The sequence below is a fragment of the Drosophila willistoni genome, chromosome 3R (genome assembly GCF_018902025.1).
Source record: "Drosophila willistoni isolate 14030-0811.24 chromosome 3R, UCI_dwil_1.1, whole genome shotgun sequence".
Lineage (NCBI taxonomy): Eukaryota > Metazoa > Arthropoda > Insecta > Diptera > Drosophilidae > Drosophila > Drosophila willistoni.
The window spans coordinates 12,613,057-12,640,271 of NC_061086.1; the positions used below are offsets into that span (position 1 = coordinate 12,613,057).

General features: G+C 37.0%; 2 protein-coding genes and 1 long non-coding RNA gene across 4 annotated transcripts in view; 1 reads left to right on the plus strand and 2 right to left on the minus strand.

Annotated features, from left to right (window-relative positions):
* LOC111519519 overlaps nt 1–4,553 on the minus strand; it is a 45,230-nt gene extending 40,677 nt beyond the window's left edge. The window contains exons 1-3 of one of the 2 annotated variants that reach the window (XM_023180793.2): nt 4,352–4,456; nt 3,859–4,295; nt 2,971–3,797 (exon numbers count right to left, since the gene is read on the minus strand). In XM_023180793.2, coding sequence (XP_023036561.1) covers nt 3,092–3,797; nt 3,859–4,295; nt 4,352–4,387 — 1,179 coding nt within the window. In that variant the 5' untranslated portion in view covers nt 4,388–4,456 and the 3' untranslated portion in view covers nt 2,971–3,091. Of the gene's footprint in view, nt 1–2,970; nt 3,798–3,858; nt 4,296–4,351 lie in introns of those variants that run through there. The other variant, XM_047011659.1, reaches the window with a different exon arrangement.
* On the minus strand, nt 1,017–2,310 carry LOC111519518. The gene is made up of 3 exons (XM_023180792.2): nt 2,287–2,310; nt 1,809–2,230; nt 1,017–1,747 (listed from the first exon to the last, which is right to left on the minus strand). Exons 1-3 carry the CDS (start codon nt 2,299–2,301, stop codon nt 1,042–1,044), a joined length of 1,143 nt encoding a protein of 380 aa, XP_023036560.2. The 5' UTR covers nt 2,302–2,310; the 3' UTR covers nt 1,017–1,041.
* Nucleotides 4,554–5,796: 1,243 nt separating the features above from the next.
* LOC124459759 lies at nt 5,797–12,651 on the plus strand. The gene is made up of 3 exons (XR_006953778.1): nt 5,797–5,994; nt 6,084–6,342; nt 12,457–12,651. It is a non-coding gene; the product is annotated as an uncharacterized LOC124459759 (long non-coding RNA).
* The last annotated feature ends 14,564 nt before the right edge of the window (nt 12,652–27,215 follow it).

Consider the following 27,215-nt stretch of genomic DNA (forward strand, 5'->3'; position numbering starts at 1 on the left):
TTATAAAAAGAAAAAGAGAGAAACTGGTTGAGATCCTTACGTCTTTGTACGAGCTGCAGTTAGAAAAAATAGTTAAAATATTTATACCCTTGCAAAAAGGGTATATTAATTTTGGTCAGAAGTGTGCAACGCATAGAAGGAAGCATTTCCTACCATATAAAGTACCGATATATATTCTTGATCAGCATGACGAGAAAAATTCATATAACCATGTCTGTCTATCCGTGCGTCCGTCCGTCTGGATCAACGAAAACTCCTCCTAGACCGTTGGTGCTACAGAGTTGAAATTTTGCATGTAGGCTTGTTGTATATACTGCAGGCGTTGTATATCTCGGATTCAGCCGAATCGGACCACTATATCATATAGCTTAATAACTTTGTTATTTTCCGAACTATTGTCGTAAAATTTAATAATAGTGAGTTTATTACACTTATGTATAAACGACTGTGCCAAATTTGATCAAGATCGGGCGACTATATCATATAGCTCCCATAGGGACAATCGGTGTAAAACAGTGACTTTGTTCGATAACTTCGCTATTAGAGTTCATTCGCCTTTTTTGATAAAACGTTTTTCCGCCTTGATAACTTTGATTTGGTATAGGTAAGGAAAGAGTTACCAAAAAAAGTTGAAAGGGTATACAAACTTTGACGCGGTCGAAGTTTGCCCCATCCCTCTGGTTTATATATGAATCTAATTCGAAACGTAATATTTTAGATCGCGCAATATTGATTATTGGGAAGTTTTGTTAATCCCTGTTTACGTATTCCTGTTCCAGCCTTAACCAAGTCAAAAGAGTGCCGATACAAAGTAGATGTGAAACAAGGACATGGATACTTTTGGCATAATAAACTTTGATGACAAAATCCACCAATCAACGTTTCGTTAGTAAAGCAACAATATTTTTCTATTACGATAAACTATCGTTTGACCGTTGCCAGTCAGAATAATCGGCGGACAAATGAGTCTGCAGCAATTGTAACCTTTTTTTTAACATTTCAAAATATAATTTGCATAAAATCAAAATATATAATCGTATTCTATTCGCAGAACTCAAATTTGATTATCCAAAAACAAAATTTGAGGCTGTTGCATCTTTCCTTGATGATATCGACACTCTCACCATCCATCCAGATCTCAAGCTGTTCATTCGGGCAAATATCTGTCACTATGGGGGGTGCATCTTCGCGGCTCACCACGGCCCACTTATCCGTGGTAATATCAGCATTCTGCTGTTCCAGAAGCTCGAAAATTGCTTGGCAACACTTCTCGACCTTTGGCCATGTAACTCTGGCCGGTGTCAAGTGTAGAAAGTCTATAAGACTGGTGGCCTGATATGTCTCCATGGAGCATACGTTGCCCGCCACCCAGTCCATCGTATCCTCGTTTGCCGCTGCAATGTAAAGCCGCCCATTGTAGACAGTGACTGGAGTCACCTCATTGAAATCCAAGCAGCGAACATTTCTGAAACGCTTTAAAATCCCAAAGAACTCTTCCAACAGGTCGCAAAAATTTTTCTCACATTCTGAGGAAGATATAACCACGACAAACGGCCTGTTCTCTGGGAGAATGTTAACGTACGGGGGCCGCTGACCATTTATAACATCAGGTTCCATTTCGATTTCAGATTTAACCGGGCGTGGTCGGGACTTTATTCCGCAGCCTCCCATATCGCATGCCTCCTGCATATCTCCATACGAGGGGCTTTCTATACTCTCCTCACTCGATTCGAGAACATATTTGAACCTATTTTCAAATGACGGAATATTCAGTAACTGAATTTTGATTTCCTATTCCTAACACTTACCGTTTAGTCTCTATGGTTTTTTCATGCTCTTGGGCTTTCCGTTTAATACCTCGCTTGCAATCAATAGTTGATGGCTGGACGGATTCGCCACTAGATCCCGAGAATAGCTCAATGACGGAAGATTCACTTTCTTCGATACTTGAGTCTGACACCGAATTATCGACTAATGGATCGGCGAAATCCTCGCCCCCAAGGGAAAATAGTATCAAGCCCACAAAATTGTTGCCTTCATAGCAAGACACAACCGGCTTAATTTGTTTGTTGTTGGCAAGACCAGCAACTTCTACTAAAAGATCTGAATCGGCACACGTTACATCAGATGCAGAAATCTCCAATGTTTTCGGCTGAATATCGAGCAGATTTTGAAGCTCTATCTTTAGCTCGTATACGGTAGCTGAGATTGGGAGCTTCAAAGCCAATTGCTGGAAAAGAACACTTGGTCACGATTATGAAAAGTTATATCCTCACGTTTACTAACCTTTCCGGATTGCATGATCAATTGAACAGTCAACATATTTTCACTTTTGTTTTTTTCTTTTTTGATTTTCAGAAGTAAACTTTTTGTTTTATTTTTGATGTTGACTGTTTGAGTTTACGAAGTAGAATGATTGAAGTACTGTACCCCCTTGACCAGGTCGAATTTTACAAACATCCCAGGCCTTCTTGGATCTCAAAAATGTGTGAATTGCTGCTGTCTAACCGAAAGTACTAGATACTTTCGAAAATAAACTGAGTAGTATGCAATTGCCAAATCTTCCTGTCTCTTTTTAATAAGTGAATTATTAAGAATTTTCGTTAAAATAGTTGAAAAATTAAGAGATTATTGAATAGAACCCAATGACTAAATCCTGTTTTATTTTTCGACGATCGGTCGAAAACAGTGACTTTTGTCAATAACTTCTTTACTTTCTACGCAAATGTCATAAAAATTTATATTTCTTAGTTTAGTACAACTATTAATGACTGTGCCGAATTAAACTAAGATCGGGCGACTATGTCATATAGCTCGCATAGGAACAATCGGTGGTGAACAGTGACTTTGATCAATATCTTCGTTATTTCCTATGCTAAGATTAAAGGCCGTTCTTTCGCCTTTTTAGATAAAACGTTTCCCACTTTGATGACTTTGATTGGCTATAGGTAAGGAAAGTTACCAAAAAAGTTGCGTCCATAAATTGTTATGTTTTATTATTTTTCTATTACGATAAACTATCGTTTGACCGTAACCTTTTTTTTAACGTTTCAAAATATATAAATTGCATTAAATAAAAATATATAAGCATCTAATCGCAGAACTCAAACTTGATAATCCAAAAAGATAGTTTAAGTTGATTGCATCTCCCCTTGATGATATTTACACTCTCAGCATCTATCCAGATCTCCACCTGTTCATTGGGGCAAATATTCGTCACTATGGGGGGTGCATCTTCGCGGCTTACCATAGCCCACTTCTCCGTCGAAATATCAGCATTCTGCAGTTCCAGAAGCTCGAAAATTGACTGCAAACACTTCTCGACCTTTGGCCATGTAACTCTGGCCGGTGTCAAGTGTAGGAAGTCTATGAGACTGGTGGCCTGATACGACTCCATGGCGCATACGTTGCGCCCCACCCAGTCCATAGTATCTTCGTTAGACGCTGCAATGTAAAGCCGGCCATTGTATTCGATCACCGGAGTCACCTCATTGAAATCCAAGCAGCGAACATTTCTGAAATTCATAAAAATCCCAAAGAACTCTTCCAACAGATCGCAAAAATTTTTGTCACATTCTGAGGAAGATATAACCACAACAAACGGCCTGTTTTCTGGGAGAATGTTAACGTACGGGGGCCGCTGACCATTTATAACATCTAGTTCCATTTCCATCTCAGATTTAACCGAGCATGGTCGGGACTTAATCCCGCAGCCTCCCATGCCGCATGCCTCCTGCATATCTCCATACGAGGGGCTTTCTAGACTCTCCTCACTCGATGCTAGAACCTGTTTGAACCTATTTTCAAAAGACGGAATATTCAGTCACTGAATTCTGATTTCCTATTCCTAATACTTACCGTTTAGTCTCTTTGGGTTTTTCATGTCCTTGGGCTTTTCGTTTAATACCTCGCTTGCAATCAATAGTGGATGGCAGGACGGATTCGCCACTAGATCCCGAGGATAGCTCACTGCCGGAAGATTCACTTCCTTCGAGCGACACAACGTCAATACTTGGGTCTGACACCGAATTATCGACCAATGGAACCGCAATATCCTCGGCTTGAAGAGAGAATAGTATCAAGCCCACAAAATTGTTGCCTTCATAGCAAGACACAACCGGCTTAATTTGTTTGGTTTTGCCTAGACCAGCAACTTCTGTTAATAGATCTGAATCGGCAAACGTTACATCAGAAGGAGAAATCTCCAATGTTTCCGCCTGAATATCGAGAAGACTCTGAAGCTCAGTCTTTAGCTCGTATACGGTAGCTGAGATTGGGAGCTTCAAAGCCAATTGCTGGAAAAGACCACTTGGTCACGATTATGAAAAGTTATATCCTCACGTTTACTAACCTTTCCGGATTGCATGATCAATTGAACAGTCAACATGTTTTCACTTTTGTTTTTCTCTTTTTTGATTTTCAGAAGTAAACTTTTTGTTTTATTTTTGATGTTGACTGTATGAGTTCACGAATTAGAATGATTGAAGTACTGTACCCCCTTGACCAGGTCGAATTTTACAAACATCCCAGGCCTTCTTGGATCTCAAAAATGTGTGAATCACTTCCGTCCAGCTGAGAGTACTAGATACTTTCGAAAATAAACTAAGCAGTAAGCAATTGCCAAATCTTTCTGTCTCTTTTTAATAAGTGAATTATTAAGAATTTTCGTTAAAATAGTTGAAAAAAAAAGAAATTTTTGAATATAACCCAGTTTAATATAACCATTAATGACTGTGCCGAATTAAACTAAGATCGGGCGACTATATCATATAGCTCCCATAGGAACAATTGGTGGTAAGCAGTGACTTTGATCTATAAACGTTTATCCACTTCGAAGGCTTTAGGTAAGGAAAGAGTAATAAAAACTTGCAAAGGTATACAAACTTTGACGCGGTCGAAGTTATCCCCGGCCCTCTGGTTTTAAGTTGATTGCACAACAAAATTGTTCAATTGTTGAATTTTTATTAGATTTTAATCGAAAATACCTCATATAATAGGTAAAGTTGTAGGACAGGACGGGAAATTAGGAAATTGTGATAGACGGATATGGCTATATAGACCCGGCTTCTCATACAAACATCTGACTAAAATTATAATAAACTCTGCACGGGTATAAAGACAAGTTGAAGACTTCTGATATAACACTTTCATATTTAGTTACTACAAGTATCGAAGTATCTGCAATCTATAGTCTGCATTTCCTTAAACTTTTTTCCAAATAAAAGTTTTATTAAGTCATAATTTGTTATAGAACACTCTTCCATTTTAAACAACTAATTGGCATCATCATAGTTAAAACATATGTACATACATTTAAGGCTTAAAGAAATTAAAACCCAACTGAACGATGTTAAATTTAAAATGCGTTCTTAATATAAAGGGTAAAAGATAAGAATTACACAATTTCAAATATAGATTTTCAAAAATTTCAAGATATTTTCTTTGGTAATTTTTTTACAAATTTTTTGCTATAATTTAACTAATGCCACAAATCACACCCACACGCCACCCCACACTCATCGATATCATTCGCTTAGCCATACAATTCAGTGAAACGATAAATTAACAGAGCTCGGCTACCCTTAACAGGCAATAAAGACTAACGCCTAAATGCCAAATCCAAGACAATTGCTTTTCAATGTGAGAGAGTAAGAGAGACAGGGCAAAAGGAAAGGGAAATCCTGCTGTGTCACAACCACCGACAAGCAGTTGGATTTCATTCTGGATCACACGATTCCACTCCACTCCACCTCATTCCATTGTAAGGTTGGTAAGGAAACTCGTTGTAGAATCAAAACGCGATACTCACGCAATTAAGCTGTATTTTTTGTTGTTGTTGTTGTTGTTGTGTTGTCTATCCGGCCTGAATTTTCTGGGTCTTTGACGTAAACTACTTTGAATTTTATTTCAATGGGACTTATTTTGGATTTGAATTCTTTTCTGTTTACGCATTTTACGAGGACCTTTTTTTGCGCCTGAATTGCTTTATGTCGAGTAAGTAAGTGTGTGTGTGTGTGTGTGTTGGTGTGTGTTTGGTGTGAGCAACATTTAATCTGCACCATTGACTTCTCTGCAACCCACAGAATACTCATCGACTGGGAAGCTGGTGCTCGCCCTTGGTGCTAGTAAATTTTATGCGAATATTTAGTTTGCCGTCTTATCAGTGCAGCTTTATCGAAACTTATTGTGTTTGTTTAATTGAATTTGGATTGCGACGACGCCGACGACAATTTCGCGTTTGAGTGAACTCTAAAAAGCTCTGCCGGAGCTCATAGATAAATCCATTGCGAAACTCTCAAGAGTGCCAAGCAGCTCCTAAGGATGGGTGGAGTATGTCTAATTGTGAGTGGTAGATAAAGTTGTGACTTAGTTTACTTCATTTAGTTTCCTTCTTTTTTTTTTTGCCATTTACTAGCAAACTCGTCTGACAATTAAAATTTAATCAGTTAGCCACGCCCCACTTTTCGGCTATGTACATATATGCATGTACAAATGTATATGTCTGTCCTGTGCATATATAAATTATGACCAGAAGTTGACATAAACAAGCTCCCAAGAGTCCTTTTGCCAAAGTTATATGACAGATTTGCTTAGAGAATTTGATGAAGAGTCGCTTTGGGGTGAGGTTGGTTGGTTGGGGTGAGGGGCGCAGGCAACGCTAAAGTGTCACAGGGGAGCGGTTCAGAGTCCTCTGGCCCTGGCACATGTGTCTTGTATTAGACTCGCTAGCTATGGCCATAACTTGGCTAGGGCTAAGGGTTGCTTTCCAACCGAATCACATTTTGATGATTGTCAATGTGACTTTAATGCCATTTTTCAACTTGACACAGAGGCTGCTGTTGGTGGGTGGGGGGGCGTGGCAGAGAGGCACGTGCAAAAGGGCTGAGTACACTGATCGCAATGCTGACATCTGTGGATTAAATTGCAATTTGTGCTCATGTAACACCAAAGCAAGAGCGAGAGCCATGACCTGTTAGTGTATATAGCTCTTTTTGTTGTAAACTTTTTTAAATTGCGTATGAGCTAGTTACATATAAGTATAAATAGATGGAAGAATTCGTTATCCACAAGTTGCAAAGGATTTACACCCTTTGCAATTGTGCAGTTTGCAGTTCGCACATAAAAAGATTAAATTATGGCAGCTATAAGGATACATATGTTGATCAAACGATTACAGTAGTTATGGTAGTTCATTAAGGTATAAGGTATTTAAGTATTTGGGGGAATGAATGTAACCCAGTCTTTATGTAGTTACATGAAAGGATCAATGGGGAAGTCCTGGCGGTTGGGCAACTCCCGAAATGCCAGTTTGTCACTTTATAGCCAGAAATCATGAGTCCTTGAAGTGGTAATCGGACCCTCCCCTAAAAATACTTTCTAGATCCGTTCATTTTGAGTGAAAGTAAATTATATGCTAATTTTTTGTAAAAGTTTTGAGTTTATATGAAGCTCTATCTAGACACATTTTTGAAGTTTGAAAATTTTTCTGAAGATTCCAAGTTCTATGCTGATTTTAATATATAAATCATCATGATAGGCTTTAGTTATAGCTCTGCAGCATTAACATTGAGCATAAAACAAAGAACTAGAATTTTACAGCCTCTTGTGATTATAAAGGGAAGAATGCGGGTAAATTAATTTTGATCAACTTTACATATGTGGCACATATTTTTTTAGTATCATCGTAACTAGTTACAGATTACACCATTGCAAAAAAAAGCATCTTTAACCAAATACATATTCTATGGAAATGTTTTTCCGCTTGATTCCTTTCTGTAAGGAAAAATAGTACAGAAGCATGCTAACATCTATTTATTATTAAACCCGCCTCAGCAGTTAATGTATAAGTAAGTAAAATGTGTCAAGAGATGCTTTAATAGGTTGCTGTTTTAATGAGATTAAAAATATGGCTAATTTTCACCCCAAATCCAAAGGTCTCTTAAAGTAGGAAAAGAATATAAGGTACAAGTTCTTGTAGATGCATTTTGCTTTAGAAAAAGACTTAAGTCAAAGTATTTCAATTATCTAATAATGCATACAAAAGTCAATAAAATATTAAATATAGTAAAACTATAAATTTAAAATCAAGTTATTATTGTTACTTCTAGTGTAAATACATTAAAAGCTCTCAAAGAGCACTTTAAAAGAGAAATCTGACTAGACTCATTAGGCTAAACATGTTTGGTACATAAAGAAAATCAGTTTCCCACATTTGGAAAGGCTTTTTATGTAAATTGAAGAGGGTAATCGGTAATTTTTTCCCCCATTTTTTTGGTCAATGAGAACATGAGCCAACAATTCATCTTCCTCAATGATGTCATAGGCACCAAGTCACCTGTCAAGCAGTGAGATGCATTGAAAATTTAACTGAATTGAACGTGTGGCCATGACTGGGCAAATAATTCGCAGTTAATTTTCCAGCATGCGTAACGAAATGAGGCACAAAGCCCAGAGACAGAGTTCATCCGTTTTATTTGGTGAGAAAACATTTACGCACTAATTTCTGGCTATTCCCGAAGCATTACCAGACCAACAACCGAAACCAGTTGCATGCCAATTGGTTTGCAATTTGCTTCGCTTGACTCACACATCGGTAGGGGGTGAAGGGATGAGGAGGGCATATACCTATACATATAGACGGGGGGGTTGGCCACAAACATAGCGCACGCGTAACTCTCTAACACGTGGCTCAATTACGCGGTTAAATGCATTCAAATTGAGTTGTTTATACTGTGGGCGTGTGGCGGGTCTTTTCCGATGGGTCATCGGGGACGCAGAGCGCTAGTTGTTGTTGGTGTAGCATACTTATGTGCGCGCCGTTGGCAAATCATTTGCCACAATAGTTGCCATTGTTTTGAAGCCACAAACTGCCACGCGGCCCAAATCATTGTTCACAAATTTTTGGGCAAGTGTTGGCCGAGACAAACAACTCTCTGTTTTCCTCTCTCTCTCTCTCCGCTTGTCCTAAAACTATCAATTGGAAAATTTAAATCAAAAGCTGTTTGATTATTTGTTTCAATGTCACCCTTTACTTTTTTTCTATCGTTTTTTGATCAAAATCCGCTTAGATGTTAGCTCATATTTAAGACAAAACAACCAGTAAAAGCAAACACAGACACTCTATCAGGCAGTTGGCCATGTGAATAGCATAAGGCCAAAGAACTAGAAACAGCAATTACTTATAAAAGACACCGCAGCAAAGTCACAGACAGAGGGGACAATGTCAACACAAAAAACAACTCCAGCCACCAATTTTCTATATAACTTTGATGAAGAAATTTGTTTGAATTATCCTTGAGAAGATGGCTAACAAATGTTTTCGCTTATATTGAGGCAGCTGCTTCATCTTTGGCTACCCCATTCACTTTATTCCTCCATCAATTTATTTAATTTATTCGTTTTAGTCTTACAACCAAACTCATTCAGGTCTCTCAGTTGGCTACACTGAAGAAAATGTGAATGTAGGCGAAGTTCCTTAATAAACTTTCTATTAACAATCTAAATCTAAAGATCCTTAAGTTGAATATTTGAATATTTTCTGCAATCGCAATTAAGTTTTAGGAGTCAATCATCAAGCATTAATGCCAAAATTGACATCCTTGATGAAAATTAGTTGAAAAGCAGCAGAAATGTTGCCATTTCTCTCTACTACATTTTTTCTTCCAAGTTAAGTTTACTTTTCCTCTTCGATTAACATAGATTGTTGGCCATGCAATAAAGTTTGTCTGAGTGTAAATGAGACAATTCCTTTGCTCTCAATGAGGCTTAAAGATTACACCTTTCATGTCTCGGTCTCATTTGTTGCGCTAGATTTTTCTCAATCACATACGATGGCAACAGAGACAGAGTCTCTAACCCCAAGGGGATGGATGTCAGTGAAGCAAACAAAACTAGTTCAATTTCACAAACAAAGCAAAGGATATATCTTTTTTGCTCGTTTTTCCCCCCAGTTTTTGCTGTTTACCTAGGGTCGCACTTGAAATGAACCACACAGCTAGAGACGCAAATAAATAGACTCATCTCGACAACCTCAAGAGTCTGGACATTTGCAAATGGCAATGGTTTCTCTACCATACTTTTGGGCATTATCTACCAAAAAGTATAATGAGCAGATTTGTTTTAATATACATACATACAAAGCGCAGAAGCTGGCATTGGAGTTCCCTCAACTTGGCAACAGTTTTAAAATGAGCAACAGAAGAAGCAAAAGAATGATACTAGTTAATTGTGAGATGGCCCAGCATGAGGTTAAGCTGGCACACTTGATAAATGGACAGTTGTTGTGAGCAGCGCTTTTTGTTAATGTGCTCGTTAAAGTTTTACGGTGAAAAGGAAGTGAGCAAAAAGGATATTCTCTGTTGTTTGTTGGCTGGTTGGTTGTGTCACCTGCCAAGAGGGGAGAGAAAATCCACGCATGTGGTCGTTATGACAATGTTGCGCATCAATTTGATTTGCCAAAATTGCCAAATAATTGTCGCTGGCAACCCCCTAATGAATGATGACGATGTCGCTCAGCCATCCATCCATTCAAACAGGGCAGATTCGCCAGCCAGAGGCTGTTTGGCCGTTGTTTTGTAGTTTGCGTTGCCAGGACCAGTAGCAGGACCCATAGCAGGACCCATAGCCAGGACTATTATACTGTCGTCGCTAATGTGCAAACCGTTGCTAATTAGAACATGGGTTTTTGGTCGTTATATCTATTGGTTTTTACTTGCTTCAATACAATTAAATACAATTTCCGATATACATATACGATTATTGTCCAGTATTGTGAAGTTGGAAGAATTGCGGAAAACTAACCCCTTTTAGAAAGTTCTTACACACGAGCGCACGCAATTCAATTTTAAACTAACAACTTAATCCTTTATTCAATTTGAAACCCATTAAAAGGACATTGCTTATCCTTTTAAGTGAATGCAAACAGCTTTTAATGTAAATAAGAAAACGAGATCGATGCCATTCAGGAAGAAACAGACAGAGATAGTCAAGGAGAGAGAGAGAGAGAGAGAGAAAGAAAGGAGAAGCAGCTCCCAAGCTGGCAGAAGAAAATTAAAATGCAATCGGTTACCGGTGCTTCGGCCAATTGACATTTGCAACCGCACTTAAGTGCGAAGAGATGACTCTGCTCGCCCCACCCCCCAATTTGCCCCCCACATACATTGCTTGCCTTCAACTTTTGATTCTGGTTCTGTTGCCTGATTCTACTTTTCGATTTCCATTGCCATTGCCAACATGCCCTCCCTCTATCCATCCATCCATCCACTCGAAACAAAATCGAACTGTGGACGATGACTGAATCTGAATACGAATCCGAATGCTATTTGAATATTTCATGTTGTTGTGGTGCAAAAAAATTCTTAAATCGACTCAAGTCAAGTGTGCGGATGCCGAAATCAATCTCGTTTGTGTAACAACCAAAATTAACATAGTAGCATAGGGCGGGGCATTTGGTCGATGTGTAAGCCACTTGGCAAAGAGTCAGTTGCATTTGTCGATATTTGCTACTTAGTGGCTCCTTTGCATCGTTTTATTCAGCTACTTAGTTATATACTTGGCATTGTCTTTTCAGTCCTTCTCTCTCTCTCTCTCTGCTGCTCACTCTGCTGCTGCCACTTAATACCAACAAGTTTACTTTTTTAAATGTATTCTATATCTGATGACGGTTACACACCACCGGAAGGAAGCAGCCACATGGTGTTTGTTGCCGCTGATGAGGCTCCAGGAGCAAGGACTACTAAGTAGAGTTTGGGAATTTCACCATGTGCACTCACACAGTATAATTTACCCTCAAACACACACACACACACACACACACACACTTACAGAAGCAGCAATAGCACAGAAGTCCAATAAAAAGTGTACACTTGGCTGCAAGTATTTCTATTTTGTATTTTATTCGTCTTAGCTCCTGTGCCTTTTTTATTTTGTCCTTGATTGCCTTTTTTTTTTTTTGTTTTTCTGTTTCTTGTTGTTGTCCATAATGGGTGTTACTTTAATGCGAGGGCTGATAAAAGCATGAAGGGAAAAACAGAAAGCAGAAACAGACCGAAAAGAGAGTGGTTTACCTTTACTTAAAAATTCGTTTCAAAATTGGAATGAAAATGTCTAAACTAACTAGTATTTTAAATTATACGCACTGTATCGAATAATTACTTTGTTAGCATTTGAAATTCTTTATTAATAACTTAGTCCATGTCTTAAATGAGTTGAGCAAAATCTGACAGACATTTCTTGAGGACCTCAATCGACTTTTTTACTAGTCGATAATGAATATAAGCAATTATATCGAAAACTTTTTAAATAACAATTTATGATTGGAATAAATCACATTGCCTCTCCTTTTTCTGTCAAAATATTTGAAGTTAAAAATATGTATTACTTAATTACTTATTTCATTTCATATCATTAATTGCTTTCTTTTCTGGATTCCCAATGTCTTTTAATCTGAGATATTAGATCCCCTTGCGAGCCAAAGGACCATCCACAGGCTAAAGAGAAGGCAATATCTTACAATGATACGCTAAGTTGCTGACTGACTTAAATAAATAAATATAAAACATACAACCACTATAAATATAGATTTATGTAAATAAGATTAAAAATTCATTGTACATAGTAACTGTTTGGCTTATTACATTATGTTAATTTAAAAGCTTTGTTAAGATCATTTGTGAATCAATTTTTTGCTAAAATACAAAGATATTTAAACAAAAAAAAGATATTAGATCAATTAGCAAATACAACTAGGAGGTCCATTGGGTTTCTTTTACGTATAAATTAAACTCTATTCTATTCGTTTTCCTTTGACTATTCAGGAACTATGATTAGGAACCATTTTGTACATAATACCCGATTAGGCAGCAAATTTAAAGAATCTTTTAGATTTTCCAGATTGTAATTAAACAATTTTTATTGATGTTTGCAAAAAAACTGTTTACACCTTTTCAATGTTCCAACAAAGGTATTAAAAATCTTTATGCAAAATATTCTAAATCACCATCAAAATCTCGAAACGAATCACTTTATTTCTATTTGGTATTAATTCAAGTCTTCAAAGTCATCTGAACTTATTTTTTAATGCTAAACAAGAGCTTATATGGAGGCAAAGTTGTGGCCTAGATGCTTTCTTCTGAAAACAAATTAACATATACTTTTATATATACTTTACATATACTCTTTTTAAGTCAGTCTTAAACATTTGCTTGATTAGTAGTCCAAACGAATCAGTGTTTCCTTCTTCAAAATATATAATATGCTTTAAAATGATTCACTTCCCTCGTTCAACACTCATATCATATCCCAATTGGTATCCTTTTCTCTTCTCAATCTGTTGTGTGCTGTAATAATATGCCGACCATCGATTTATATATATATATGTACATATATCTGACTTCTGTCCATTCTTAATCTCATTTCCAAGCTGCATAAACAATAATATTTGTACACGAGTTGCCACTACTTGAGTCGCCACTTGAATTTCCAATGACAAGTTGACAGATTTTGTTCTCAAACGCTCATGAATGTCACCGAGTCAATGCTGAGCAAACACAAACATACATAAATGTAAATAAAGTGAAATTACGACAAAATATTAAAAGAAAATTGGTATACTCGTCCTTCATGGATTAGGTCCACTTAGCCTTGTCACAGCTGGCAGAGACCAAGAAAGGACACAGCCAGCCAACAGAGACAGACAACTAATAAGCAGCCAGTGAATCGATGGTAAGCCTTGGCAATTTTACCGGACTACTTCAATCTTATCTATAAATAGCCATAAACCACGGCCCAAAATGTTTGTCCCTTTTTCTTTATATTTTTTCTCTGATTTTTTTTGCTTTGACCCCCCCACCCACAAAACATTTTTCTTTTATTTTTTCCAGAGTCCTTCTCTTTTATTAAAAACCCGAATTTCAACACATTTGCGCACATAATCCCTTAAGGCTCTTTAAACTTTACACACTTTTAGATGAGAAAAACGTGGCAACAGGACAAAACCGAACGAGCAAATTGTGTCCAGCTGAAAGAAAAAAAAAACGTCCCAAATAAATCGGGGAAAAAAGGTTAAAAAACATCAAGACTAAAAGGCACATGCATTATGATGGGTCTTGAGTTTTAATTGAGTGTGTGAGAGCATTTTGGGCAGGAGATGACCGAAAAATCCGTCCATACATACGTTAGTGATGTAAGGCAAGAAATTTGGGTAGAGACGACTTTTTAATACCCTTAAAGAGGCACTTCATACATCCTAAGATACAAATTTCAAACCATTTTCACCATTTATAGAACAACTTTTATCAACTGCATTCATATGAAGTAAATGTAAACTTAAAAGACTTTTGAACTAAAAAAGGATTGGACTCAAGCAATGCTACCCCAGGATAATTGTGTCCAATTGTGAACTGCAACAGCGGTCATTTAAAGGACACAACTTTCTGTTACTTTCTATTTTTGGGATCCACTCGAGAAACTTTCCATTTCACGCCTCAAGTATGAGTAATTGAAACATTTATACTGCTAATTGCAAAAATGGCCAGACAAAAATTACTTTTTGCTTATGCTAATTAGCCAGAGCTTAGCCGAATATTTCAATTAAGACGAAACACACAACTTTGGTCCAATCGTAGGAAATAGGAAACGACATTCGAGACGCCGTGGAGAATTGCTTGTGGCACTCATAACTAATCAAAAGGTAGAATGTAAAATGAAGCGCATAAAATCGATATGGCATGATGATGAACAAAATAAAGAGAAAATGCCGCCTGCCGTCTATGTGACATAATTGTGCTGTCATTTGTTATGCCGCATATCCTGGCGCCTTGTAATTGGACTCGTAATTTACGCCCAAGCATGGCAAATTACCAAAAAGAGAGAAAAAAACATCAAATTCGTTATGCGGCACACAAAGGGCATGGGGAGGATGGGAAAACAACCGGCAGACACGATGCTCACAAGTCAATTAAACAAACAACAACTGGAGGCAACTGGAGGCACCCAAAAGGCATCCTGAAAAGTAACCAAAGAATTACTCATCCGCCAGCAATTGATTTATCAATAGGACAATTTGTGAAACCAAGAACGGGATGCCTGTAAAGTGATCTGCCTTCAGGCCACAATTTTCTTACTGACTGACAATGAGAAGACGGCAGAGAGAGAGAGGCGCAAAGGTGGTCGGAGGTTAGGAAAAGCCTCTTATATTGTTGACAGCTCGTCAGTTAATTACACGCCACAATAACTTTAATAACTTTGCAGTTAGTCTCAAATCGTCACTCGTCCCTCGGCCCCCCCCCCCCCCCCCCTTGCCGTGTTGGCGCTCCTGTTTATAGATTGCCATTATTAAGACACTTCGGCAAGCAGGCTAAACATTTTAATTAACTTCCGGCTTCATTCCTTTGGTTGGTTTATGACTACTTAACTGCTGCTCATTTCACACTTGCCTCTCGGGCTCATGGAACTTGCCACTTGCCACTTGCCTCAAATTCTGACAGTCAACCTCCATCTCCTCCCCCTCACGGCCTTCCCACTGTAATCGATTTCAGCTTTCAACACAAAGTGCCAAACAATGTTTCATAATTTTAACGCTTTGCCCGGCGGCTTCAGTGTTTGCCATATTCAAGGATCTATCCTACCGCATCCTGGCTGCATTTCAAGGTCTACTTTTTTCTTGTTTTTAGTCGTTTTTGCAATTTATGACGCATAAATAAACTGAATTTCGAACTAGAGGCGCTCGAGTGCCAAAACGAACTGAAGAAAAAAAATGCTCAAACTCATTAATTTAAACGAGATTTGACGTGCGCTTTGAAAAAGCCGCAATTTATATTCGCAGACGTGTCCGGGCGATATGCAGGTGATGGTCCTACAGAGGGGGGGCAGCGGAAGAGGAGAAGAGCAGCTAGTTGTGAAAGCAATCTGCAATTGCCCGGTTTAGTTTACGAGAACAATGGATGGCGATCTTTTTTCTGTCCTTTTTTTTTAGATACGTGATGGCGAAAAAAATATGCTAAGCTCAATTACTACACTGTACGAATTTATATGTGGACAAAATCAGCGCAGTAGTATTAAGTAAACCATGTTCATGTCAGTATGATCAGATTTACATAGATCTTTGGAGTAACTTTAAGCCATTATAGAAATATATGAGTCCTATATTACACATGACAAGTTTTGAATTTAAACTGATTACTACAAGGTTATTGATGAAATGGGATTAATGTTTAATGTTTAACCTTTCTTTCTATTTCATTTCGGATTTAGGCTTTTTACCTTTGAAATATTATTGTTTTGATATCCCAGATATCTGAAATGATATAGAAAGAAAGAGTTAAACATTGTCTGAAGGATTGAATTACAAATATCAATCCCAAAATCATATCTAATATATATTGAAACCCTTAAAAACAATATACAGGATATTGTATTGTAAAGTCATCGGGAGACAAATTAGGGAAATTTTCCATACCTTATAGATATAAAGTTTCAGATGAAACAGCTCAAATTCTGATATCTAAGAAAGTACAGCCTATATACTTATACCGCTCCACAGTCCTTGTTAAAATAGAACAGATCCCTTTTATCTTGGGAATAGTATAGTTTTTTAAGGACAATAATTAATAGTGGAGAATCTCACGGGATAAAACATTATCCACCTTTTTTTACTACCATGTCTTTTTCCAACACAAAACTAGTTTTTCCCGCAAAAAGCTCAAGCTTCTTTTTACTTATTCTAACTTAATTACTTTTTCCACTCTTATTACTTAAACTTATTTTTACCTATTTCTTAGGCCCATCATATTTAGATATACCAACTCCTTTACACTAAGGATCCTAGGAACTCTGAAACCAATTCCCTATATAAGGTAGATCTTTGATCTAGATAGATACCAATTTCTTTTACTTAATTCATAGATCCATGATTTGGTTTAATAAATCTGTAAATGATTATAATCATCTGAAAATCTTCTACCAACTTTTATTGCAATCGACTGTACATTGAATATATAAAAATCGCTTGATCTCACTGCCAATATATTTATATCACTTTAAATATCATCGTCAGGGAATCCATCCTTTCTTTTTTGGGGTAGAGTTTTTCATAAATTGGATCCTAAGAAAGCTCAAACAAAGGCAATATTTATATTCTCTATCCCCTCAGCAATATATCAACTTTTCTTTAAAGCTTTCCATTGATCCATCTGAAGATTATCTTTTATATTTTCAGTTTATAATTGAGAGTAAAGAATGAATGTTTTCTTGCCTACAAACTTTGAATGATTAGCAATTAGCTTCTGAGTTTGACTCGCAGTGCATTATGAAATAACAAAACGAGCACGAAAAATCCTACTTTATATGGCCAAAAGGGTCAAGTTACAACGTTTTCTGTTAGTCGGCGGCCAATCTTAGTGTCGCGTTGCCACATCACACACACACTCATACAGACACACACACACACACACCGCCACGAACTCTATTTGGAAAAGCAATTTAATTTTGCTTTCTTTTTTTTTTTTGTTCCTCTTGGTGGTCGCCCAATGGCACATAAATTTCAACCAACTTTTCAGATTGGGCGCCAAAGCCAAGGAACAATTTGCATGCATTTAAACGATGGAATGGGTTGGGTGGATGGCTGACTGGATGACTGGTGGACTGGCGAACTGATGGTTGAATGGCTGGGTGACAATGCGGTTGGGCGAGAATGTGTAACTAAAAATTTGATGTGCCTAGAACTAAATAAATATTTACGCACATGTGGCCAAAGTGAGGAGCAAAAAAATAAAAGAAGGAAAGAAGAGCCAGGATCAGCAAAAGGCAGGAGGCAGGCAACGACAACAACAGCAACAACAAAAAATGCCAATTTCCAAAGCAAACAAACCAAAGCCAAAGCAATCAGGACGAGCCGGTAAAAGTGGAAATCAATTTGTCAAATCGAACAATTGAAATGGGCACGAAAGGATTACACATGGTGTCTAGGACTGAATCTAAGCCCAGAATTTGTGGCCCCTTTCACCCCTTCCCTTTCTTAGGACTTGCTATCTATATATAAATCAAAATATTTCACAACTTTGGGTAAACAAATTTGTTTCAAGTGCTTTTTTTGTACAACTTTTTCTTCTCTATCGAATCCTATTGTTGGCAATTTGCTTTACAATTCGTTGCATTTTGCTATTCGATGCGGCAATTAGAAAGTGAGTGTGTGTCCATCTGTGTGTGTGCGTGTGAGACTTGTCATTCTTGAACACCAAAAAAAATTTGAATTCTGCCACATCATTTAATTTAAAATAATTTAACAAATGATGCACACCCCTTTTTAGCATCTCTCTCAGCCTCTGTCTAAGGGGTGTGGAAATTTTTAAATTATGGCGCTGCATTGCCACCGGGTTGACACGTCATTTATTGCCACTGCATAACCCAACCCCCCTCATTCCCATTTCGATCCTTTTGCGATCTCTGATCTATATCAGGCGAATTTAAATAATCTTTTGTTGCCTTGCCTTGCAGCCAAATGATAAATTATTAAATTAACTGCGGCAGCAGTTTTGCATGCTTCCCCCTCCCCTCCCCACCCTCTCTTGGTGGTTGAAGGCACCGAAAGAGGACCAAATATGGCATTTCGAGTGCATTCCATACAGTCGAATGCCTTTTTGCCTGTAGTGGTAGTTAAATTGAATTGTCTGGGGACAATGTTTTGTAATAGAGTAGAAAGGCAGTTAAGGATGCCAGCAAAGGATGCTAATGCTCTTGGTTGGCTCATTTTATTTTAAATTGTCGGGCTGGTTTTTGCTAATTTGCCTTTTACATTAGACTGGCAGCAAGTTTCGTATCGAATTCTGCATAAAACTTGTCGCAATGTACACTGAGAGAATAAACAATCTACAACAGAATTTAACATAGTATCTAAAAGTTTACTTCTCTTAATCAGACCTAAACAATTTCTGTCTATTAAAGGCGCTCCAATCGACTTAAAGCAAATCAAGATTCTTATTATTATTTTAACCTAAATTTATCCTCACTAAATATAGTTTTACTTTCGTCAAAAGAAGCAATCAGTCCTTAATTTAAGCTTCATCTTAGCTTCTTGTAAGCAAATTACTATTCAAAATCTAACATCCTACTACATTTTATTAACATTTTCGCGCAGTGTAATCCAAACCAAGGGTTCTTGTACCCGTCAAACACTTGTACCCCCATTTACCATTGCCAGCAGGACAATTTACAATGTGTTTTGTTCATTATGGAACTATTTCCGTTTGACCTCTACTCCCCCCGATTGCCCGCTTCAAGAAAATAGCCAAAGGCTCAAATCAACGCACTCAAATGCTACCGCCGCCTGTCGCCTTCGGCTATCTAGCCGCATAAAGTTGCCGAAACAAGGGTAAAACTCCAGATTCCATAGAACCCTTGCCAGGACCCCCTGGACTGTGGAACTGTGGCCTGTCCTCTGTGTCCTCTCTATGTGCAGTTGTTCAACCTTTTTCACTTCTTTTTTTTTTTTTGTACACGTATATTTTTGTTATATCCCCAGGGGTAGCTAATGAATAGTTGTTGTTGTTGCTTTCCGATTTCCGAGTTGAGCAATTTTCAAACACATTTGTTGTAAATTACGTTGTTTGTTTGAGTGTCGACTTGATGCACTTTAATTGATGTCAATATGCAGAGATTTTTTTTTGTTGTTTTCTTTTTGTAGCGTGAGGGGAGAGGAGGAGAACACGTCGGGTATTTGTGTACAAATAGTTTTGAGTACTTATACATGGTCGGAACTTCAGAGGTTCAGTTAGAGGGTCCATTAATTAATTGGGAATAGGTATTTCCTTATGCCTTTCATGCATTACTTACCCATATGTAAGTACATTTAATTAATACTTAAATATATACATATAACTTGAGATTAAAATTAACAAGGTAATTGGTAATTTCGCTTAAAATAAAATTAATAATATAATTATAACTCTGTTTTTAAACCCATATTTTTAAAACACTTCGCTTATAAAAAAAACAAACCAACGAAAAAAAAGACCTATGACAAAAAGTGAATATCTCAATATTAACTTAGCTTTTGAGAAATTCTGTTTAGCGATTTCAAAACAATAATTTTGAGAAAAACTCTGACGTTGCATTTTGAAAGAAATATATTTAAATATATGTATGTATATACACTCCAAAAATGTAAGAAGCTCAAAATTGATTATCTCAAAATTTTCAAGTGATTTATCCCCTTAAATCATTTGCACTTCGATTTTAAGCAATTGGATTGAGATTGTAATTATGATTTTTTTCATTATTGCAATTAGTTTTGCATTTTTCTGATATTTTTCTAATAATCTTTTAATTCTTAGGATTAATATTTAGCCATTAGTAATTAAATTTGATGGAGTTATTTATTTAGAAGTAATAACTCAGGTTCTTAGAATAGGAATCATTTATTACTTTCCTTAACATTGAATTCTTCAGTATTATATAATAGTCCTTATTTGGAATATTTGGAAATATTTATCTTTTTAATAACATACATATGTGGATTTCTGAATAAATCTTTGAGCATTCTTGCTAATTTTAAAATCTTTTAAAATCTTTTTAAAAGGTATACCCAGATTTTTTGCTAAATTAAAACAAGCAACTTAATTTTTGCAGGTTATTTTATTTAAAAATCAGGATCACATGCTTTGAAAAAATATTTAATTGAGTGGCTATATCTCTTAAAATAATTTATCGATTGATGCAATTTTTTTAAGAATATAATCATTCCATGCTTTATATGTTTTTCATTGAATTCAATCATTGTCCAAGTCTGGATAGATTTTAAATATATGCACTTAACAAAACAAAATCAACAAAAACCATTTTCGATTTAAGAATGAATGAATTTTTTGTATGCTTTTAGTTTTGGTGTTAAAGAATCGCAATGTGATAACTCACTCTTTCGAATTGAAGTCTAGACAGAAGAGTTCGTCCCAATATACTTATAAGCTCGTTATGGATTTGTTTAAACCCCCTTCCCCTACGCCCATTAAACGTGCATGTACTTGTATGTACAACCGATAAGGGCATATGGCGCAATTGTGGACTCGAAATTGTTGAGCAGCAAATATGCAAAGTATTTGCGCATATTAAAAAGTAATTTCAAAAGTCAACATGCCAATAATAACAAAACAATGTCTGACTAGAGGGTGGTATACCAGTAAACTGGTAAACTGGTACTCCAATTCAAGACGCACCCCTTTTGATGGCTGCCAGAGGCAAAGTTGAGGCCAAGTTGAGGCAAAGATGAGACGGGCGTGGCAGTTGTGGCGCCCACAAATTAAGTAAAAGCCACTCAATCTGAAGACTCCCCCGTAAAAATAAACAGGAACAACCAGCAGCAACAGCAAGTAAATGAACATAATTTAGAAAATATGCTTAGACCCGGTTTAAGGGTTGTTCAACCTCAGAATGGCCAACCAAAATGCGGGCGTCTCTCTTGGTCGAATGGATGCGGAGTGGAGTGGAGTGGAGTGGGGCAGGCCCAGGCACAACCCCCTGCACAAACAGAAGCCAAAAGTTATGCCGAAAATGATATTTTTCATTATTAAACACAATAATGTGGTTATTATTTTTCTGATTGCGGTTGCCCACCCCCTTTTCTTGCTGCCCTGCTCTCGCGCTACCCTGTCAAATCCTTGGGGAGAATGGAAGTTGCATTCATTCGGTTAGTTTGTTTATGTTGGGCTTGTGGTCTTTGGGGATTTGAGCACGCTTAATTTTAAGTGCCTCGTCGAAATGGCAAAGAACAAAAAAAAAACAAAAAGTGAGAAGCCCACCAACCAAAAAGCGAATCAAAAAAAGACAAAGCAGTGCCGCTGCTTGTAATGAAATATTATTACTTTTTCTGGTCAAGCAGGACCAAAGCAATTTACGTTCTATACTCTGGTCTAAAAATGGGTCTATACGATTGTCAAATAATTTTAAAACGCGGCAAACAAACGTATTTTTAACTCTATAAATGATACACAAACTTCTTAGACTTGCAAATTAGTTTCTATCAAAAAAATACATAGACAATTGCATCAACGCCTAAATATCAAAACCCATAACTCACAAAGTTCATCCGAATGCAATAATCTCACAATAAATTTAAAATAATTAATAGTTTATTTTGTCGTTAGAATATTACAGTTTGATGGACACAGCATATGGGGGGATATTGGTGCAACAATTTTTGAAGTTACTAAAATAATTTAAATCAAGTTTCATCCAAAAGCCTATTTCTTAAAGAGTGATATTACGGAACAATTTGTTTACAATTTCAATGTCTATTATTGAGTTTCGTAAGTCCTGTCCCCCGACCAAGAAAATTTTACCTCAGGGGGGCAAAAATCTTACGTCAACTTTAAGAAAATTATATACCAATTGCAGAAAAGTGCCAAAACCAATACTTTTGACCAATAACGCATTTCACTTTGACTTTTAAGGACGCGACTTTGGACGACTTTGGACGCGATTTAACATATACATAGCTGCCGACTTAAACTTCCAGGAAGCTTTATAAAATTTATTTCCCAATCGATTTTAGGAGAAACCCAATTAAAAATGGGTCCTAAATTTTGAATTAGCTCCTAACTCCAAAATCTTTGAAATCATGTCGAATTTTATGACTTTTTTGACTATTTTAGATGCTTCTTATATTCTTTTATATAGTCTCTATGTAGTCTCTATTAAAGCAATTTAGTTTGTATGGATCAATTATTAATACCATCTTTAATTCCCTACCGAATTACAGGGAATAAAATATGTCTTTTTGAAATAGCAGTTAAAAAAGCTTTGAGTAGTTTTTTTTTTGTCTTTTCTGACTTCTTCCACTTAAACAGTATTTTGAGATATTTTATATATATTTTTGATTAAATATTAAAAGGCTTGTGTATTGTTCTAATGCAAAAAGATGTAAATAAATAGAATAAATAATCTCTATCTCTTTCGCTCCTTAGCTTCTTCCGTAAGGTTTAACTAAGTAGATTTTAGATTTGAAGGTTATATTTAAAACCATTTATGGCTAATATGAGTATATTTGGATTAAGTTTAAAATCTTCTCTAAGCCCATGCATATTGTTATGTGTTCTTTGAATACAAATTTCCAATTGAATTATAAAGCACAAGTTTTTATGCTTTCTCAAGTGACATTTATTCTTTAGTCCCCAAACTATTTAAAATGGGATTCTCTGTAAGGCAACCCGAAATTGTATTAGCATAAAACAGAATACTTTCATTATTTCAAGAATTTTTTTGATGTTTTTAGACTGTAACCAATAGTAGATTATATTTAAAACTGCCCTCCCAAGTTTTCGACACACTGAATAATAACTTTTGAAATACAAATGACTTCTGATTCTCTTTCTCTCTCTCTTCCTCGTTTCTATGTATTCTGTGAGAGCATTCAAACTTCGCCACATTCTTGGTCCTCTCTTTGGCCTTGTTTACCTAAGAAAAGGGGGCGCCGTTTTATATAGCAAATGGCATTTTGGTAATTAAAGGGGGGGGAAACAGATAAAGGCAGACAGTTAGACAGACAGACCGACGCCATGGAGAAAGTCAGTTCTATTTTAAACCGAAAATCACAACAAGCAACCAAAAATATGATCTATAACAACGCATGAGGATTACATGGGGATTCACACGCTTCAGGAAAATGCCTCTAATATGGCAATTAATCAACATAATTACCAGCGATTAATCATATACACTAAATCTAGTTGGGTGTCAGAAACTGGCTGTTGACAGTTTAAGGGCGTTTTCTAGAGGGGGGCGGTTGGAGGGGTAGAACTTTAAAAAACTCAATTACAAATTCTAGCAAATAAATCAATGGGATGGCAGGATATGCTCACTGAACTGTGTGTGTGTGTGTATCGGTGGGTAACGCCTGCACCGGAGAGAGGCACTGAATCAATCCCATCAATCCCTTGAAATGTCAAAGCCACAAAGCAATGTCTGACAAATTCCCGTAAATCCTTGAACGACTTCTTTTAGTTTTTCCCCTTTGTGTTCTCGACTTTTTCGTTTTTTTTTTTTGATATTGTTAAAAATTAAGCAATCTTTCTTTTTGTCGGTAGGTTGACCCAAACACCCTTTCAATGCCTGTCATACTCTTAGCATCTCATTGACCCGTGGCAGCCGCAAAGAGACTAGAGACGAGAGGCGTCTAGGTGCTAGCTAATCAGTTTAAAATCCTGTCATGCCACTGTCTGTTTGTGGATTTCCCTTTCACGCCTCTTGTTCTCTGAATATTCAATGGATAAGGGCCACAGGATGCCTGCGTGTGTGTGTGTGTGTGTGTGTTTCTGTGTGTGGCTGTGTGCGTCTATGTGGGTTGCGGCACATTTTAATTTGTAATACGAGTCGAAATTGGGTGTAACTTAGACACGCTGTCGTGGATTTTAGGTGTGGATTACAGCAAAAACTAGCTAGAAGCGTATTGAAACTCCACGCTGGAGTGGTGTGAATAAAATTGAAGTTGGAGACGACGAAATACATACTTGCAGAGACAATATGTAAAAGTGTGACTAAACTTGTCAAATGTTGATGAGAAACCGCCAAAAGGAATGATCCTTAAAAACATTTGGAAATTATTATTTTTGAAGCATTCGTTATGGTGGGTCATGGTTTTCCAAATATTCTATATATAACATTGATTTGAAAGGGTCTAAAACCAAGTGAACGATTTTGCAAGGAGTTAAGAAGATTTTAAACTGTTAAAAATGTTTTACTAAGTCTTCATTTTCCTTCCTATTTCCTTTCTTCTTCCTTTTCTATTTTGTTGATATTCAATAACTCGTAATCTTATCTTCACTTTGCAAGTATTAGGACTTCTCAATAAATGTCGAATCAAATAGAATATTCTCTGGATTATTCAATGACCGAAATCCATCTAGTTATTTTAATGACAAATCCAATTTACCATTGTCAGGACAATAAATCACTGGCAAAATGACACTGTCAAAACCTACAGCAATCAGGACAATAAAAACAAAGCCACAAAACAATTTCACAAGAAATCTACCGAAAAAAAAACAACAGAAAAACAAAGAAAAAGTGAGAGAGAGAGAGAGTAAACCAAACTCATCCACATGCTGACCAACATGTCACAGCTTCTGCCCCCTTGTCTCTCTAGCAGGCTCATCAGGACATCAGCCATTCCATACTGTCCCCCGATTCACAATCACATTGCAGATTTCACGCCCATCCTGGAAAGGTTCGCACATTGATAAAGGTGCGGAAACGTGCGATTTTGTAATTGATACTAAAAAGCCCTTAATTGGCACCTTAACGCCACTGATGCTCTGACAAATTTCCCCAAAGGACCAGCAAGGGACTGACACTGGCCTAACACTGGCGATGACATGCGTGAGTTGGATGTGAGTTGGAATTGGGTATGGGTTTGCGTTTGGATCCTTCGTCCATCCACCATGGTAATCCGATGCGTTTTAGGTAATCGAGAGTTTGCATTAAAGGAGTGACGAATCGAATCTACATTACTTTCGGAGCATAATCATCGTTATCATCATCATCATCATCATCGGCCATGGCCTAATCGAAGTCCTTGATTCAAGTAGTCCAAGTCATGTGAAATATCAAATCCCAGTCAGGCCACAAACAAATGGCACTAATCCATAATTGTCTGGCCGTTGGTCAAGTGGGACTTGAGCCAATAAATCTCATCAAACTAATTCGATACGTGGAGACCTCTCAGCTCTGTCTCTCTCTCACTCTCTCTCTCTCTATGTGTGTGTGTGTTTGGCTGGTCAACAAGGATGTGCCACCCTCTTGTGGTTTTTCCTGCTTGTTTGCCAGCCTGTTGTCATTTGTTAACATTTCATTACATTTATTTCACTGGACACAATTGCAAAGTGGATGAATGGATTTGCCGTTTGATGTTGCCTCAAGTGTGTCATTCCATCTCTCTGGATCACCCTGCCACGCCCACTCCCACTATGATATGAGTCTGCAGTATGTATGTATGTATGTATAGATATACGTATTTATATTTGCACTCTCAAACCAATTTGTTTTATAATTGAATTTGAAATTGAAGATGACATTCGGTTTCCAATTGTTTGGCATGCGGTGCAATAGCCACAGGACGAAACGCTATCTCTCTCTCTCTCTCTCCATCCCTCCATTCCTGCCTTCCTTGACCTCAGCTGTCTATATGTTTTGGGTAATTGTATGCACAGATTGACCAAAAATTCGATTATGTATAAAATTTCCAAATAACAAACACAATACAAATTTTTGCGTTGTGACTTTTATGGCAAAAACGCAATTTTCTATTTAATTTGCTTTCAAGTGTCAGTTCGGTTAATCTTTGGCAAGATATCTAATCTACTAAAATGCACATATACAATACATATACATACATACATGCACTTTGACCTCAAGTCTATACAAATATTTTTCAGCACAATTTTTGAAACTTATTTATGCATCATTTGATTTTGCGGTCATTTCAATTGATTTATTTGCCATGAGGTTAAACACTTTTGGTTCAAATGGAGAATATAATAAACAAAAATAAAAAAAAATTGAATTATACTCGAATCCTTATCTTTATCGATCTGTTGGATCAATGCAAAATTAAATGCCCATCAAACGAAATGTAGTTCAAATCATTTACATACTTCGAGCCAAAGGCAGACACCAAATTAGCATATATACGATAAAGCAAATTTGATTTCTATCACCAGGCGAACTACCACCACCCCATGGAGCCATAGAATGGAGCCACTCAGCTGTGCATCAAGCACTTAACCCTCTTTTAGCAATAAAATTAACTTACCATAGACCCAGGCATCGGTATGGATGATGCTGCTGGCTCCAGCAGCACGTACAACTCGAACATATAGGAAATTAATGGTTTAAGGCAAAAGAGTGTTTAACGAAATTGGCTAAATGTGAACCAGAGGAGAGGATGAGGAGCAGCCAGGAAGAAGGATTCGGTTTAAGCATACACACACACACACACACACACGATAAACCATGTAACCTAGAGTATACTCTACTCTTAAGGCAGTAAATTCATCGACTATCTGTATATTTCACTTTATTGCCGCATAAAAACCGAACGGAAAAAACCAAAGCAAAGAAAAAACAGAAATTCCTGAGCCAACCAAAAAAAATAAAGTCCGTCCGTTCAGCAGTCATTCCAATCCATCCAAGAAGAGACGAAACGAGAGCGAATACCCCTGAAAATCGTCCCT

Bases quoted from the DNA above. Each gene is read 5' to 3' on its own strand.
- LOC111519518 (XM_023180792.2), bottom strand. The intron at 1,748-1,808 runs GTAAGTGTTAGG...ATTTGAAAATAG, and splicing joins AAAACCATAGAGACTAAACG to GTTCAAATATGTTCTCGAAT.